This window comes from Piliocolobus tephrosceles, chromosome 2 (genome assembly GCF_002776525.5).
Source record: "Piliocolobus tephrosceles isolate RC106 chromosome 2, ASM277652v3, whole genome shotgun sequence".
Lineage (NCBI taxonomy): Eukaryota > Metazoa > Chordata > Mammalia > Primates > Cercopithecidae > Piliocolobus > Piliocolobus tephrosceles.
This window is the reverse complement of record NC_045435.1, coordinates 139,591,740-139,609,266: the sequence shown is the minus strand read 5'-3', so window position 1 is coordinate 139,609,266 and position 17,527 is coordinate 139,591,740. Positions and strand designations below refer to the sequence as shown.

Here is a 17,527-nt window from a genome sequence, read left to right as displayed (position 1 = left end):
TTTGCCATGTATTTTTTGCAAAGTATTTTTGTAGTTCAACCCTGTACTCATACCTTCCTAGTCAGTGACATTGCCAAAGACCCAAGTCTTGCATAGAATTAAAGTGATGGGCAGAATCTTTATGATATTTTTCAAAGTGCTTTATGTAAAATATTGGGTAATTGACTAGCTTTAGGTCAAACCATGGGTAAATATCAAGCACATGATTAGAAACCAGTTCTTGGCCAGGCATGGTGGCTCACGGCTGTAATCCCAGCACTTTGGGAGGCTGGGGTGGGCAGATCACTTGAGATCAGGAGTTCGAGATCAGCCTGGCCAACGTGGTGAAATCCCATCTCTACTTAAAAAAAAAAAAAAAAAAAAAAAAGAGCCAGGTGTCGTGGCGCATGCCTGTAATCCCAGCTACTCAGGAGGCTGAGGCAGGAGAATCGCTTGAATGCAGGAAGCAGAGGTTGTGGTGAGCCGAGATTGCGCCATTGCATTCCAGCCTGGGCAACAGAGTGAGACTCCATCTCAACAACCAAAAAAAAAAAAAAAAAAAAAGAAAGAAAGAAACCAATTCTCTGCAGTAGTATATTGTCTAGCTTTTATAGTTGTCTTTTTAAGCCTATTGGGTCCTTGAGCATTTTATGTGGTGATTCCATTTCAATTCTGACTGACTTTTCTAGGCAGGGAATACCCTGGCTTTATTGACTCAGTAGGAACAGTTGTATTCCATCTCAATACAGATTACTGCAATTACATTGTCTGCTTATTTCTTGTCACTCACCTACACAGACTAAACTAGACCATCCTAAGAGAAAAGTCAAAGCTATATTTGGAAATTTGAAACCCTCTTTAAAAGTAGCTAGATGTTCATTGAATCCTAGATTGTGTCAGTACAGTGTACAAATTTAAATTTAGGATATGTTGCATTTTACTTTTTTCCTGGTATATCTCCCGTAGATACATTTTATGTCTAGATTGCAAAATTTGAACTTTTGGAAATTAGAATATCTGATCTTATTGAAGATTTGACTAAGTGTACTTTGTGATGCATTAGTATGAAAAATCTTAATTGTTCCTTTCCCTCTTATATTGATTTTGGCTTCAGAAGATCATCTGTGGTTGACTTATTTATTATTGAGCTCATTGAGGAACTCTTTCATTAGTACCCAGTGATTTTCAGAGTAGACCTAAATAGGTCTACTATTTACTTCTGCCTCAGTGGTTAAGGCTTCATGCAACTTCTTTTGTGTTATGTTTTTATTTAATATCTTCCCTGGTGAAGTCTGTTTAGATGATGAGATTCAAATTGTCATATTCTTAGAGTAGAACCTTTACTTTGCCTGTATAATTGAAGTGTATTGGAACTTCATCTCTCACACATAGGCTAAATCAGTGGTCCTCAAACCTTCATTGTATTTCAAAATTATCTAGGAATTAAAACAAAACAAAATAATAGTGCACGTTTCCCTCCACAAAGAGAGACAATTGCATTTCTTTTTCAAAGCTTTCAAGGTGATTTGAATGTGCATCCAAGGTTGAGAAATAATGGATTAGCCAAAGGAACAGAATTTCTCGTTAAAGCAGTCCGTAGTAACAACCCATATAGATTTTGCTCATTTGTATATCTTAAAGTTACATAATTTATTATCTAAAGCACTCTTCTATATAAGCCATAAGTTTTTGGCTGTTTTTGTTGTTAGATTTGTGTGTGTATGTGTGTTTGCTATTTCTTGACCTTTACTTCCCTTACTTCCATCTTGGTGGTTAAACGCCAGATTATCTAGGCCAGGTTTCAGGTTCTTTTCCAGTAGGCCAAGGATTCTTAGCAAACTCTTACAAAATAAGAAAGTATGCTCTGGCAGCCTTAAACCTTGACCTCTTTTGTATCCTGTCAATTATATGGCTGCTTCCTTTACTAACCCTGTTGCACACAAACTTCATCTTCTTTAGCAGCTTCTTCCTACTCTGTGTTCCATCAGCGTGTTCTTTGATGTTTCAGTTTTCATATATGGATTCTAATCCAAATGAGCGGAAATTGCTTTGTGATCATTGAGATTCCTACATACTTAGGATGTCGTGCTTATAATTGATTGATGAATTTAGTGAAGAAAATGATTGTGACATGGAGAAAGAGTCTTTAACCAGCATGTGCTTGTATTCTCTGTCCTCACCAAGGTGGTTCTGTCGCTGAGCACAGTAGCTAAAGAGGTACTGGCGACCTGCTCTGCTGCGGGGGAAGGACTTGTGTGGTGACACACAATACATATTTAGCTTCAAAAGCTGTTTATGGATGGAATTATAATTTTGTTCCAGTTAGTGAATACATATTATAGAAAATATATACAGATAAAGAGAGTTGATTATATAAAAGTCTTATTTGGGTTTAAAAAGAAAAACATGACTTTCTGTCAAATATCACATGTTCTCACTTATAAGTGGAAGCTAAGTAATGTATACATAAGGGTACAGAGAGTGGAATAATAGACATTGAACACCAGGAAAGATGGGAGGATAGGAAGTGGGTAAGGGATGAGAAATTATCTATTGGGTACAGGGTACTGTATTCAGATGATGGTTACACTAAAAGCCCAGACTTCCCCCCTACACCATATATCCATTTAACAAAGCTGCACTTGTACCCCCTACATCTATACAAATAAAAAGTGAAAAAAAAAAAAAACCAAAAACACATGACTTTTGGACCAAATTATCAATTAGTAATTATTATTCTGTATATTGTCCAGGTAAATTCTTAGCATTTTCTTTTTTTTTTTTTTTTTTTCAGACAGAGTCTTGCTCTGTCATCCAGGCTGGAGTGCCTTAGTGCGATCTCTGCTCACTGCAAGCTCTGCCTCACAGGTTTCCGCCATTCTCCTGCCTCAGCCTCCCGAGTAGCTGGGACTACAGGCGCCCGCCACCATGCCCGGCTAATTTTTTGTATTTTTAGTAGAGATGGGGTTTCAACGTGTTAGCCAGGATGGTCTCGATCTCCTGACCTCGTGATCCGCCCACCTTGGCCTCCCAAAGTGCTGGGATTACAGGCGTAAGCCACCGCGCCTGGCAGCATTTTCTTTTATGCTCCCTTTTTTGGTATATACATTTTATACTTGTATATGTCTAATTTTTGAGCTTCATTAAAAAAGGCTGAATCTAAGATACCATTGTTGGCCTTGCTAGCTAGTGCATTTTTATATTGATAGAATAACTTTTTTTGCTCTGTCAGTGTTTTGTGTGGGCCTGTTTGAATATCGATACTTCTTCCTCATGAAGTAGAGTTAACTTACTTGGGCAGTAAGGAACCTCTTGACATTTTGACTTTGAAGAAACATTGTTTTTCCTGTAGTGTTTTATACTGGGTAGTTTATATAGGGGTAATTGTTACAGAAATTGGATTCTTCACTTTTTTCCCTATACATTTTAAAGTGTCATTTAGTGAAAGTAAAGTTATGCAAAACATTTATATTAAATAGACTTGCTAAGTATGTCTTTCCTATCTGCTACATGATTCCTACTGAGAGTGTTAATATTCAAATATTCATTTATGATGTCTGTTATTCAGGAATATACCTATTTGTACCATAGTCTTCATCATTGAATGATCGCTGTTAAAGAATGTATTACATAATGATATTTTGCATTAGTGAATGGAATATATCAATTTTCTTCTTTCCATTTCCTTTTTGTATTAAAGGAAAAGTTCCAAGATACAAGGAAGTAGGTCATGGTGTCTATAAACTGCTGAGGAACTGAAGTATGTATTATGAAGTAAAGATTGAAGCTCAGTTGCCCTCTAGGGGTTCAGTTTTAACACAGCACATGTAGAAATAATTTACTGAGATCTTGGGGGAAGGGTAGATCTGCTGAATGTGGGAGCCTATTTTTCATTTTCTGTTAGAACCTGACTGGTCATTAAAAAGCTGGTTTTGATTATTTATTGCAAAAGAGAAGAATATATCCCATTTTTGTAATATACAGTTTAATGAAATGTCCTTTTTGTTTGCATAATTTTGAAGTCAGGGCTTTTGTGCTGGAATAATCCAACCATCAACACATTTTCACGTATTATTTGGTGACCAATTCTCAGATTCTTTCTAACACTCTTTTGTCTTCTCAGTGTCACCTCTATAGCACTTTTAAATCAGCTTCCTCCCTTATTCTGCCCAAATCCAAGAACAGACTCCAGTGAAGTGGCTTCTTCATGAATCCTCTCTTATGTTTTATGAGATGTGATCATCATGAAACTTTTCCTTTTGGTTTCAGCACCTTCGATTGGCATCTTTGTCTGGATTAGTAAGACTGTTTCTCTCAGTTTGAAGCAGAATGGCTACTGGCTGTCTAGTTTAATTGATGCCCAACTTTGCATTGATTGAGGTCCACATAATTTATGTTGGAATCTTTCTCTGGTGCAAAGTGCTTTACTTTGTAATTGCAGAGTTAGACTCCTATTGTTTTGGTAAGAGGGAGCAAATTTTTTTTCCTATTATTGAAAATGTTAACTTTGACTTGTGTAAACAGTGAATCGGTTTATTGTAATTGCAGATATTTATATATTTTAAATATTTAAGCACATTTCTATACTAAACTTGAAAATTTACATGGTTATTGGTATACTTTAAAAATATTTGTGTGTTTTAATATATGCTCTTTTATTCCCTTTGAAGGATGCTATAAACTTTACTCCTTTTAATATATATTGGTTTTTATTTTTACCGTTATATTGAGCTTTTCTATTTTTTTTCATGATAATTTTGGAAAAATCTCCATTATTAATGGTCAGAATCTTTCATTGTCATCATTGATTTATAGTAATTTTATTTTTAAAGATCAGTTTTTATGTGTTATTTTACACTCTGAAAACCATGATTAGATTTTGACATATATTAAAATATTAAATTGGCTGTAGTATAGCTCTGTGCTGTCCAGTATATTAGCCAGTAGTCACATTGGCTATTTAATTTTAAATTCATTAAAATTATATAAAATTTAAAATTGAGTCTCATAGTGGTACTAGCCACATTTCAAATGCTCAGTAGCTGCATGTGGCTTGTGGATACCACATTCGACCATGCAGACATCAATCATTTCCATCATTACAAAAAAAATTTATTCAACAGCTCTTGTATTGATATATGAATCTTCTTCAATGTGTTTTTAAAAATACCTGAATACTGGCAGTTTCCTGTGTAAAATGAAATATGAAAATGTTATATGTCTTTATTTTGTTAAAAGAATATTTTGGAAATAATTAAAAGTGACCACATGTGAAGTGAGTTTACCTTTATCATAAAGTTAGTATGTATTTCTGATTGTGAGCCAAGTGATATCAAATAATTTAATAAAATTATATATTTTTGACATATGTAAATACATCTACTTTATCTCCATCTTGTGGTAGAAGTATCTGGAAATCCTGTTAAGAATATCATTAAAGCTTCTTCATTTTTACATTGACTTAATCTTGCTCTTTCTCATTACCATAAATGTAACATTAAGTGTTAAATGTTTCTTTAGGAAATTTTGGCTCTTACTGAAGGAGCCAGTTAAAAATGATTTTAGATTTTGTAGTTACTGTTGAAGGTAAATGTACAACTGCAACTGTCACATTTTGACTGTGTGTTGGAATATTAAAACAAGGAATATAAACATTTAAATCATGGTTGAGAGGAAAAACAAGAAAGCTTTAGCTACTTTCTTGCAAATGTAGCTTTGTGTTGTTAAAGAGGATTGTAATGAGTATTTTTATGTGATAAATTTATAAAGTTTGATAAACTGTTTCATACTAATTTTTTTTATAATTTTTATTTTTATAGTTTCTTGTTTTTAAGTATACTCACAGTCCTTTGGTGGATAATTATGATTGTAAGATTGTTTTTGGAAGTAAATGAAAAAGTGATTATTAAAACACTTTTTAAACTGTAGCATTTTATACAAATACATAATCTTATCTTTTAAAAATATATAATATGAAATATTTGGTTGGGAAGACCATCTCAGAGGTTTAAGAATATATTTCCAGTCAGGTCTATTTGTATCATTCTTTTATTTTCTTTTTAATTTTTTGATGAGTTTCTTAATGTATTTTTAAAATTTTTATAACTTTGAGTTTTTTTCAAGTTTTTGAATTAAGATTAATACAGGCTGCAAAGCAGTATTAATTTAGAGTTATGTTTCAATATAGAAAAGTCTCTGAGTGCTCTAAAAATTCTGAAAGAGTCTTTTAGTTAAATTCTAAGACTTAAAGAATTTTGTGTAGCAAATAAACTTTAGCTAGGTAACATTTAGATAATTTCTTTTTAAAATTCATTTTATTTATCTTACTAAGTATTGGGGAAGGAATAGTCTGTGAAATGGAAACAACTAAATTATTTATTTAGAAGATATTCCAAGTAGGTAGTAAGATATAAAAGCCATTACATGAGATATTTGTGGGACAATGAGAAGATTAGTTTAATTATATAAAACAATTTAGTTGCTGTTCAGGGTCATATTTTGGTGCTCCTTGAAAGCCAGACAAAGAATTTTATAATTCATATAATAGAAGACAGGGATTTTTATGCTGCAAAGATCTTTATTTAGGGAGAAAGTCTGTGATTTCAGAAACGTTAGATGAAGCCTGTGAGGTTTACTACCAATGCAGGAATCTTTCTAACAATATGTGAGACTTCATTTTCAATACCTCTACTCTAGTTCAGGCTTTCAGTATTTCCTTCCTTCTTGCATTTTATTGTCGTGGGGGAAAACAACATCATGCTTTTAATAAAAAGGATATTCAATTTATATAAGTAATATAGAAAATATGAAACGCCTTCCAAAAAGTACTCTAAATTCTACCATTCACAAATACAGACATCTCTCTAGGAACAAAAGGATAATACAAAGGGATTATATTATATACACTGTTTTTTTAGTGGAATTTAGAAAACAAAAGATTTGCTAAAGTTTATGTAAATGTTTCTTGATAAAAGGTTACTTGCCTCCATCCACCCACTGACAAGGTTGAGTAATTATATTTTAACTCCATATTCTAATTTTGAACAGCATTGAGTGATTCCCTTGTATGAAAGTACAATTATACTTCCTCCACCTTTTTTCTTTCAGGTCCCAGTTTCTGTAAGTTGTAATTTTACATTGTCATAACTTATAATACTTATATTCTTTTCTGTAACCATAAAGTGCTCATCACATTTTATCTTTAAATTTTTTTTTTTTTTGATCTGTTGCTTGATTTTATTGCCAATAGTTAATTTAAGAAGAGTCTTTGGATTCTAGAATTATTGATATCTTTCATGGTTGGGAATGACTGCTTGTTGCCTTATACATTTGTGACATGTAGAGTGGATATAATATTGTCAAGTCGTATTTTCTCTACCTCAGAACTTTGTAGATACACATTGCATCAGTATTTTATGACATTAAATGTTGCTCTGGGAAGTCTGAGAGCAGCCTGATTTTCATCCCCACCCCACCTTGCAATCATCCTACCATAGGTGACGTGATTTTTCTGGTTGGATCCTAGAAGAATTCTTTCTGTATCCTTGAGTTTGGAAGCTTAACTGGGATATATCTTGTATCAGTTCTTTCTGGAACATACTGTGCCCTTTTGGTTTGTACTTTTTTTTTTTTCCCCATCAGAAAACTTTTCTTAAATTGTAATTGAAAATGTTTTTTGTTTCCTTTTTTGGGGGGAGTTTTTTTCCTCAGAGATAACCAACTATCCTTGGAACTTTAAAACAAGGATTAATATTTGATGTTATTTACTGCATAACTAATTCTTCCAAAATGTAGTGGCTTAAAAGAGCATATATTTATCAATCTCATATTGTGAGTCAGGTATCTAGGTATGACAACTGGGTCCTCTGCTTCAGTTTCTCACAAGGCTGCAATTAATGTGTTGGCTAAGGAGGGTCTGTGGTCTCATCCGAAACCTTGACTGGGGAAGGATCTGCTTTGAAGCTCACTCATGGTTGTTGGCAGCATTCAGTTTCCTGTAGAATGTTGGGTTGATAGCCTCACTTCCTTCCCACATGAGCCCTTTCCACATGGCAGTTTACTTCATCAAAACATGCAAGCCAAGAAGACGAGAGAGAACATCTGGTAAGACATGCCACAGCCTTTTGTAACTCAATCATAGGGAGTGACATCCTATCTGCGTTACCATATTCTTGGTTAGAAGCAGATCACTAGGTTTAGCCTACTTAATGGGAGGGGTGACATGGACATAAAGGACATGAACAACAGGAAGCTGGGATCATTGGAGGCCATCTTGGAGGCTGTCTTCCACAATAGCTGCCTACCATGCCTTGGTTTTCTCTGTGTTTGCATTAACCTTTTTTCCCCGGTGATATTTACTGTGATTATCTTGAGTAATTTAAATAAAATTTTTCATTTGAATTTTAGCTATGTCTATGCTATTCCTTTTATGTTTCTGATATATTTATTAGCACTGTTATGGATTTGTTTTGGTCTTCAGTTTATCTCTTCTGTCATCTCACTCTGTTTTATCAACTATTCCTTGAAGTCTAGTTTTCTTGAATTTATGTTTTTATTAAGTTCTAATAGAGTGTGACATTTGAGATGAATCTTCTTTTCCTTAGGCATGTTTGCAGAGTTGCCTTGCTGGTTCTCTGAAAAATTGTGGGTGAATGCTCTTTAACACTTCTGCCACCTTTTTCTGATGTTTGTTTTCTCCTGTGGGCTATATTGTGAAGGCTGGGGTGTTCTTTTATGTACTTTCCTGAAGCCTGAGGGAGGGGGAGAGGGAACACATGGTCAATGCAGTGTTTTTGTTAGGTAGCCTTCAGGAATGTTTCCTCTTTTCTGGGTTTACCTTTGGGTTATCTTCTCTATTAAGTGTGGATCCCTGAAAAATGGCATACCTTGGTGGTTTTTCTAGCCCCTGCTGAAATCCTTTGAAGGTGGGTAGAGGTTTATTTTTATACTAAGTGTTTTTCTTTTGTTTTATTTTTCTCTGGGCTATTTATGCCCTCAGTCTACTTCTCTCAAAAACGAGGAGTGTTTTTTAGTGGGAATTTGCAAGATATTTGAACTCATTTTCTTTTCCCAGTGCATTCTAGGGGCTAGGATCCATGGCATGCTGAGCCTTGCCAAAATCTTTCCTTTTCTCCTACTTTTCGAAATTTATGGTATGATACTATCCCCCTTTTATGGCATAGTGGCAGCTAGCCAATTTTTGTCTTTTTAAAACTCTGTTTGTCTTATAGAATATTGAGGAATAGTTTAAGAGCTTACAATATCTTGCAGTTTTACCCAAAAGTGTCTTCAATATCTTTTCAATTGTTTTATTAGCATGAAGACAATTTTTTTTCTATCTAGAAAATTTCTTTTTCTCCTTCTTCCCTGATTTTACCCTTATCCTAAATGCTGTTGCTAGGTAAAGATTTTTGAACTGATCACTTTAGTTTATGTCTTTCGCCACTGCTTATAGGATCAAGCCTAAGCTCTTATATTTAAGGTCACCTAGATTTTTACTTCAGCTTACTTTAGTGATAATAGTCTCATTCCCTTTCTTGAGTTTTCTTTTCTGGCTAAATTTAAATATTTTCTGTTTTCCCATAGATGCCCTAGGTAGGTTTCTAAGATGTGGTTAGTATATAATACGGTGTTTGTGAATGTTATGGTGTTTAAAAAGACTTCTTAACCTCTTTATTGCCTTTCCATAGGAACGTACTTATTTATCAAGATTTATCTAAAAATATGGTCTGTAGAAATGAACATAGATGTGCTGTGAGTTCCGTGCAGTTGTGATTACGGCACTGATAATTAAGATTGGTTTAGTTGTTCTGTCGTACTTCATGACATTGTTGATTCACATTGAATTTATAAAATGTCATTCTATTATAAAACTTGAAAGTATTTTTAACTTAAATGTAGGAATTCGCATGTATCCAAGTAAATTTTACCTTTAAACACTTTTTGCCCTGGTTGGCCATACTATTGAGAGTATTTTGAATCTCCAATCAGTTCTCTCTTATATCTATATATGCTAATCATGCCTTTAGTGATTTCCTACACATCTCTAAATAATAATTTTGTGGGTAGGTAAGTGCAGTAGTTCTATTACTTTGCATCCTTTTAATTTCATATAGTTCTGTTTTCTTCCCCGTGTCTGCCTGGGTGACATGAGAGATAAAACACTGTGATTGTTCTCTGTATGGGCTCAAGCTGGGTGGAGGAGTTGATACTAGAAAAAGGGATGCTTTCCATTTGATTAAGCTACAAATAGAAGGACCTTTTTTTTTTTTTTTTTCCCGGGTGGCTGGGGAAGTGACAGTGAGAACGGGAAGCATCAAAGGGAGCTTTGGCAGAACTTGGTAACTGAAGAGAAGCATGATGATGCCAGGAGTTTGATTTGAAATGATTTGTAAGAAACAGTGAACCTGGACACATTAAGTTTGAGGTAGATGATTATAAGATATCAAGAAGATATTCATCTTTAATGAAAATTTGCTTTTGAGGCTTTGGTTCTAGATTTTAAAACAAAACAGACATCTTTTAAAAGTAGTCTTTCTTTTTTTGAGATGGAGTCTCGCTCTGTCACCTATCCTGGAGTACAGTGGTGTGGTCTCAGCTCACTGCAGCCTCTGCCTTCTGGGTTCAAGTGATTCTTCTTCCTCAGCCTCCTTAAGTAGCTGGGATTACAGATACCCACCACCATGCCTGGCTAATTTTTGTATTTTTAGTAGAGACCGAGTTTCACCATTTGGCCAGGCTGGTCTCAAACTCCTGAGCTCAAGCGATCCGACTGCCTCAGCCTCCCAAAATGCTGGGATTGTATGTGTGAGCCACTGTGCCTGGCTAAAAGTATTCTTTTTTTTAACTTGAAAACCTTTTTAGTTCTGTAAAATCCTTGTTAATTTTCTTCCTAATACCTTTTATATTTTCCATATAAGATTAAATTTGAACTAAATGGATTTCAAATAAAAGAAGAGAATAATTGCTATTTTTGAAGAACTCGTTTTAATTGGTTAGAATAAATATAAGGCAGTGATTTTTGTAAAGTGGCCTTTAAAATATTAATGTCTGGTTATATAGAAAGTGCTGTAACAGGATCATCTGTTCTACCATAACTTCAGTATGCCTATTAATGGTACATAACTATGAAGCAGTTATGTAAGTGAGCTCTGTCAAAAAAGTTACATAAATGAATTGCAGTCAGGAAAACTTTATTCAGTGGTTATATGTACAAAATTTACCCCCCTTCATGTGGAAAAAATTTTTATAATTGCTTTATTTTCTTACAGAATAGGCTTCTAAAGTTGCAAATTATATTATTGTTAAGTAGCAAAATTTGGGGGTAGTATTTCCTTTTTTGTCATGTGAAATAAATTTTTCTCTTTTACAATACAGGACAAATAAATTTTTGTGAAACATTGCAGATGTTAGATGGATTTGGGAGAATTTTCTGTAGAATTTCACAAACTAAGAGGAGGAACTTATATAGCTACATAAACAGTAGTGAGTACCAGAAGTTTATTAATCTGTTCGTATTACATAAATAAAAATAAAATGCTTTAGTTGTGAGTTAAAAAGCTAATGGAAACTGATATAGGGAAGTTAAAGTCAACATAAAGTAATAATACCAGAAATCCTAAATTTGCTGTATTTCAGTCATTTTTATGAATTAAAAAAATCTTTTTTAACTTGTGGTTCTTTAATTATTTTTCCCATTTTCACTTTAGGAAATCTGTTTGTGTTCATTGAGTTAGGTAAAATGGAGGACTTCGGTTCTTAGTGCACGCTAATGTGGTTACTTCTAGATTTGTCATTCCAAAACATCAGACAGGATTCGTGTTGCCTATTACTCAGAGAACTAGTTTTATTAGAACTCAGGCTTTGGGTAGTAACTGAACCCTTCTTTCTTTGTTACCCATGAGGAAGTTACATAGATGCTTAGTTTACAGTGCTGATGATGATTATTATTACTTTATGAAAACAAAACAAAACAATCTGTAGACTTGAAGGAGCAAAGAATGTAGTGTTTACCCTGTGCTACCCCAGAAATACCCTTAGTGAATAATGTTTTTCTAACAGATTCATTTTAATGTGAGCTCATTTTTACTCTTAAGTGTGTAAGCCATTTTTAATGTATGTCTTTTGTCTCCTTAGCCTTTACTTTCATTTTAGTGACATTGTGAAATTAAGCCCTGTCTGATTCCCACAAGTAATGTAACTTAGATACTTCTACATTGGCATTAGTAGCTATGCCTTCTCTTTAGACTAGGCTACCTTATCCATATTGTGTTTAAGAATTCATATGAAAATTTATTCTTATCTACAATTATTTTTTTCTTCATGCCCATTTTCCTTGAAAATATTTTAAAAAGATGTCTTGTATGGAATTAGAAACTTCAGTATCTGTATCATATCACTGGCTATAAAAATTATGTAACTGATTTATTTACTTCCTTTAAGTTTTCCCCCAAAAATCTCCTTAGAGGGGCCTACCTGGATGACCCTATTGAAAATGTAACCTACTAGGTCCTTCCTCCTATAACCTCCCACACCCCTTAACTTCTCTCTCTTTTTCTGTAACTCTTACCACATTGTAACATACGGCACAATACTCCTTTTAGAATAAGGGATCCTGGTTTGTTTTACTCATGTATCCCTAGAACCTAAAACAGGCTTGGTACATAGAAATGTTCAGTAAATATTTAACAAAAGAATGGATTAAGAATATACAGTTGTCCCTCGTTATCCACAGGGAATTAGTTACAGGATGCCTGTCCCTCCCCAGGAAACCAAAACCTAAATCCCATTAATACTGTAATTTTGGTCTGTGTTTGACTGTGGATATGGAACCCCCAGATAAGGAATGGTATTTATTGGGGGGGAAAAACCCACCTATAAGTGGACCTGTGCAACTCAAACCCGTGTTGTTCAAGGGTCAACTGTATTATTTGAGATATTTTTTTCCTATTGTGTAGAATAAGAATTTTCATGCCCTAAACCAGTTACTTTCCATTTCTTTTCACCTGGAACATAGTAAGAAATACAGTTTAAAATACAACCCTGAGTACATGTACATATGAACAGATTGTTAGAAATCTGAATTACTCTCTGCCCCCAGCTGTTGTAAGACTAAACAGGCCAGGAATTACGCATATATTCAGTAAACTAGAATGTGACAGATACTTCCTATGAAAAATGTAATGCTGAGACTCCCTAAATGGTTGGTTGATCACCATTGTAACCATGTAATATTTTATACTAAAACCAGATGACTTAGGAAATAACTTCCTGTTTGACATTAAAAATATATGATGATTCTTTAGTTTTAAAGTTTGTACATTTTTGAGGGAAGCTCTTCTAAGCTTAAATGTCAGCAAAGCAGCTGCTGCTTGAATTTACTTTGTAAAACACTGAATTATTCATTTCCATAAATAAAACTTCCTTAGTAATTATTTAGCATTAATTTATTTCTTTTTATTTCAATCGACCCTGTTGACATTCTGTTTTAAAATTAAAAATATTCTTTGTGGAATTTAACAAATAAAACTGTGACAGCCACTTTCTTTACTTTCTTTTGTTTTTGTAATAGGATTTCCAGATCCTGAGATGAGTTGTGTCTTATTGTTTATTTTTTATTATTTTAATAAAAGTTACTAATAAAATGTAGAACACAAATTCTTATTTAAAAATGTCTTCTAAGTAGCTTCTAAGACCAACTGCTATGATTTTGACTTATTTAACATCTATTATCTTGAATTCTAACAATGTAAACTTGTTAGAAATATTTTAAATAATTATTTCATTGTTTGTATTCTCCGATTATTTAATAGAGTAATAGGGAAACAAAGTAATGTTTGTTGTTTTACATTTCTTGGCACTCTTCCATCTGTTTTTGCAAATGTGGGAATACCTCCTTGAATTTTGTGCTGCCCTTCTAGTAGCCTGTGGTGAGCCCTTCCACGTTCAAACTCTTATTAGTTACTTATGTGGCCTCCTTGGGCTATCAGTCTTTACTGCTGTGTGATGTTTCTTGCCATCTTTCCAGAATTGCTATCTTATTTATTTATTTGTTTCTTTGTTTAATTTTAAATATGTCACTGCCTTGCTGCTCCATTGGAGACTTCTTGAGGGCAACAGACAAACTATTTGATAGATGAATACGTATTTGGTAAGTTAGCATTTTAAAGTAGCATCCGTTCAAATGAAACATTCTTACCTAAAGTGCTTCTTGGAGCATACATTTAGAGAGGTTTAGTAACTGATCCATAAGACAATCAGTGTGGGCTTAAAGAAAATGTAAACTTTTAGGTAAGGGCCCATTTGAATCCCTGTTGAAATGTACTACAGCCACCATTACTGTGGCAGCCTCATAGGACCGTGGAAGAGAATGAGGCCTGTGGAATTAGAGATGGGAAAAGTCTCCGTTTAATTCCTCTGTCCTAGGTTCTACAATGCTATTTAGAGTATAATTATGGTGACCTCTGCTTTAATAGTAGTTGTGTGGGTGGTAGCAGTTTTTGTGGGAATAACCACAAGTATATAATTATTTTAGAGCTGAAATGTTCAAGGAAGCTTTTCCAGCGATGACACAGACCATCAGCCTTCAGCTGGGAGCCATTACGCAGACATGTTTTTCCTCTGCAGTATTTTAGAAAACAAAGTTAGCTATTTAAAATTGTGAGATTTTTACATAAAACAAAAATTCCAGCTTAGAAAAAAGGTAAACCCTCAGATCTGATGATTCTGTATTTCCAGTCCTACAAGACAAATAATGATCTCAAATAAAGTAGCAGCTGTACCTTTAAACATGGACATGTGTTGTAGTGGTTCATTACAGTTTTTGTGCTTGCACTGTTCATGTATTTATACACACACACACACATTGTATATTTATATATACATAATATATATACAGATAGATATGTTTATGTACAAAAGCATATTTCTCTGAAATTGTGCCTCAGTCATAAGTAAGAAAACCAAACTGAGCTGTTGTTCTGGTTCAAGAAAAACAGGATGGAGCCTTTTGTGAAGGTAAAGAATATTCTTTTGTGTTTAACATGCAAATGGGTCAACTTCCAAGTTGCATAGGTCGCCCAGCCTGAGTCTGCAGTCTTGGAGAGTGTCCGATCTGTCAAGTTTTGATTTTTATGCCCTTAATTATAATCTATAGTTAACTTGTATGACTCATTGGATATGAATTTTGGAAATATATGCTTCCAGATTACTTGGCTTAATTCTTGGCTCCTCATACTTTTTCTGTGAAGGGATATATATCTAAGACACTAGGAAAAGCACATCTGAGGTAAGTAACACCCATGAATATTTAGTACATGGTTAATAACCTAGTGTGTGAGGTTTAGAAATAGTAAATTATATTTTATATGTAATATTCTATATAAAATGTATTTTTATATATAAAATATACATATTACATATATAATAAATATGTATAGTATGCAATGTTAGTACATACTAAGTATTCTCTAAATTTATTTTTAACTCTAATATAAAGTGTACATTTATCTGTGGTTCTGCTCTCTTAAATACAGTTTTTAAAATTTGAACATTTTCATCTAAATTTTTGAGTTTGCTAACAAGTAAAAAATCATTTCTATTCAATTAATCCAACAAATAATTTACTCTTCTTCTCTATCTTAAATTTAAAGATAATTAAGAAATGAAAGAGGAGGAACATCTATTTCATGTTCTGTTTAGTAGTAACATTTACAAATATGTAAGTATTTTACTCTTGGATTCACTAATTTCCCTGCTCAACAAAGATGGGTCAGTATGTTCTTTTTTTTTTTTTTCTGGGAGAGTCTATAGAAATAATTTGGTTGTTTTTAAGCACATGCATGATTTTGGAGGCAGTGGTGGTGGAAAGAGTATGATGCAAAAAGAGCTGTTTCTTTACCTACCTTACAAATATCTGTGCCTGAAACAAGCCTCTTCTCTGAGCATAATCAGTCTTTAATAAAACCGTATTCCTAACTACTTGAGCTGATAAATAGTGAGGTTTGTATTAAACAAGTCAAGTTTATTTTATGTCAATTTTCTATTTGCCCTGTGTAAGATATATTTAATTACTTTACTCCATCTCTGTGTTCAAATTAATCAGATTCTGCTACATATTGGTGCTCAAATTAGAATAATTCTTTAATCAACTGTGTTATCCATGCTATGGTAGACTAGAATAGAAAATCTACTCGTGGCATATTGAAGATGCATGCATTTTATTTTCTATTGTAATTTAAAAGTAAAATCAGAAATACTGATTTCTACTTGACTGGAGAGATGATTTAGTTTGAATATCAGCCTGATCTTAATCAGGTGAGAATTAATTGAGTTGGAGGTATTAGATATTCAGTGATGTTAACTGAACCATGATCCATCTAGAGAGAAGCTTTCTTTTGTACTGTGTTAGAATTATCAAATAACTCATGCACTACAATGTAAAATAATCTTTTCATGTTCAGCCTTCTACCTTCTTGTCTCATTAAATGCACCACTAAATTCATTCTATATAGACTAATCTTTAGCAAGCTAATACATCACAATTTAATAGAAAATTAAAAGCATAATAATTTTGTCATAAGATGTTATTGTTGTCACAATTTTATAATGATATATTTTCTAGTTACTAGTTTTAAAACCAAGTGATTAAACCTCTGCTTTTCAAGTATACCTGGGACTTTTAAAAAAACTCTTAGTCTTTTACTTTTTTTTATGTTCAACATTGCAAGAAGAAAGTGAGCAATTCAGAAGTATTTTAATGTTTATCTTCAGAAATAAAAATAGAGTCTGTAACATTATGTTGGTCTGAAATGTTGGTCTGACATGGACTTTTCATTTATTTTAAGAGTGTGATAGCAATATCATAAGTGTTGTGAAAATATAAATGGTGAGATAACACCTCCATAGGACTTGCTCTTAAGTAGTAAAATTGTAAAGTCTTTAAATAAACTGCGGCTAGAACTGAAAGGATCGATTTGCCTTGTTAACTACGGATACTATACTTATTAAATGTCTAATTAAATTTAGTATAACATGTCTTTATTTCCTCCTTTTTTTCCCTTAAAACTGAAACTTTTGACTTATTTATTAGCAAAGTAGCACGTGTTTTCATTGTCAGATTTCTTCGATTTTGGCAGTTGGTGTGCAGTGTTAAATTAAAAGAAAGCCAATAGTATGACTTTTGATAGTGTCATTTTACACTGGAATAGTGTTTTTTTGCTTGATATTGCTATAATGAGAATAGTAGGATCTGTGTAGCTGTATATTTTGTGAAAAGGAATATCCAAATTTATATTCGAGAGCAATTAGGATTTAATAAAATCAAGCCACAATTGCAGAGACATTCCTAGAGTGCGATGTTCTCATGAGATACAGTGGGTTCCCCACCTGGTTGTTACTAAACAGCAATTTAGGGCAGAAAGGCCTGCTTAGGAAAAAATGAGAGAGAGGGAGCTGGCTTTTTCACTCAGCTCTTGGAAGCCGAGGCTCTTCTTATATAGACTCCACTGTCCCCTCTCCAGCACCCAAAATGATTTCCATCTCTCTCCCC

General features: G+C 33.5%; 1 protein-coding gene across 2 annotated transcripts in view; it reads left to right on the top strand.

Moving 5' to 3' along the window:
* CMC1 (C-X9-C motif containing 1) overlaps positions 1-17,527 on the top strand; it is a 78,642-nt gene that overhangs the window by 41,666 nt on the left and 19,449 nt on the right. Inside the window, exon 1 of one of the 2 annotated variants that reach the window (XM_023207260.1) lies at positions 7,969-8,082. The exons of the other annotated variant lie outside the window; for it this stretch is intronic. Coding sequence (XP_023063028.1) covers positions 8,013-8,082 — 70 coding nt within the window. The 5' untranslated portion in view covers positions 7,969-8,012. Of the gene's footprint in view, positions 1-7,968; positions 8,083-17,527 lie in introns of those variants that run through there. 2 annotated transcript variants of the gene reach the window in all.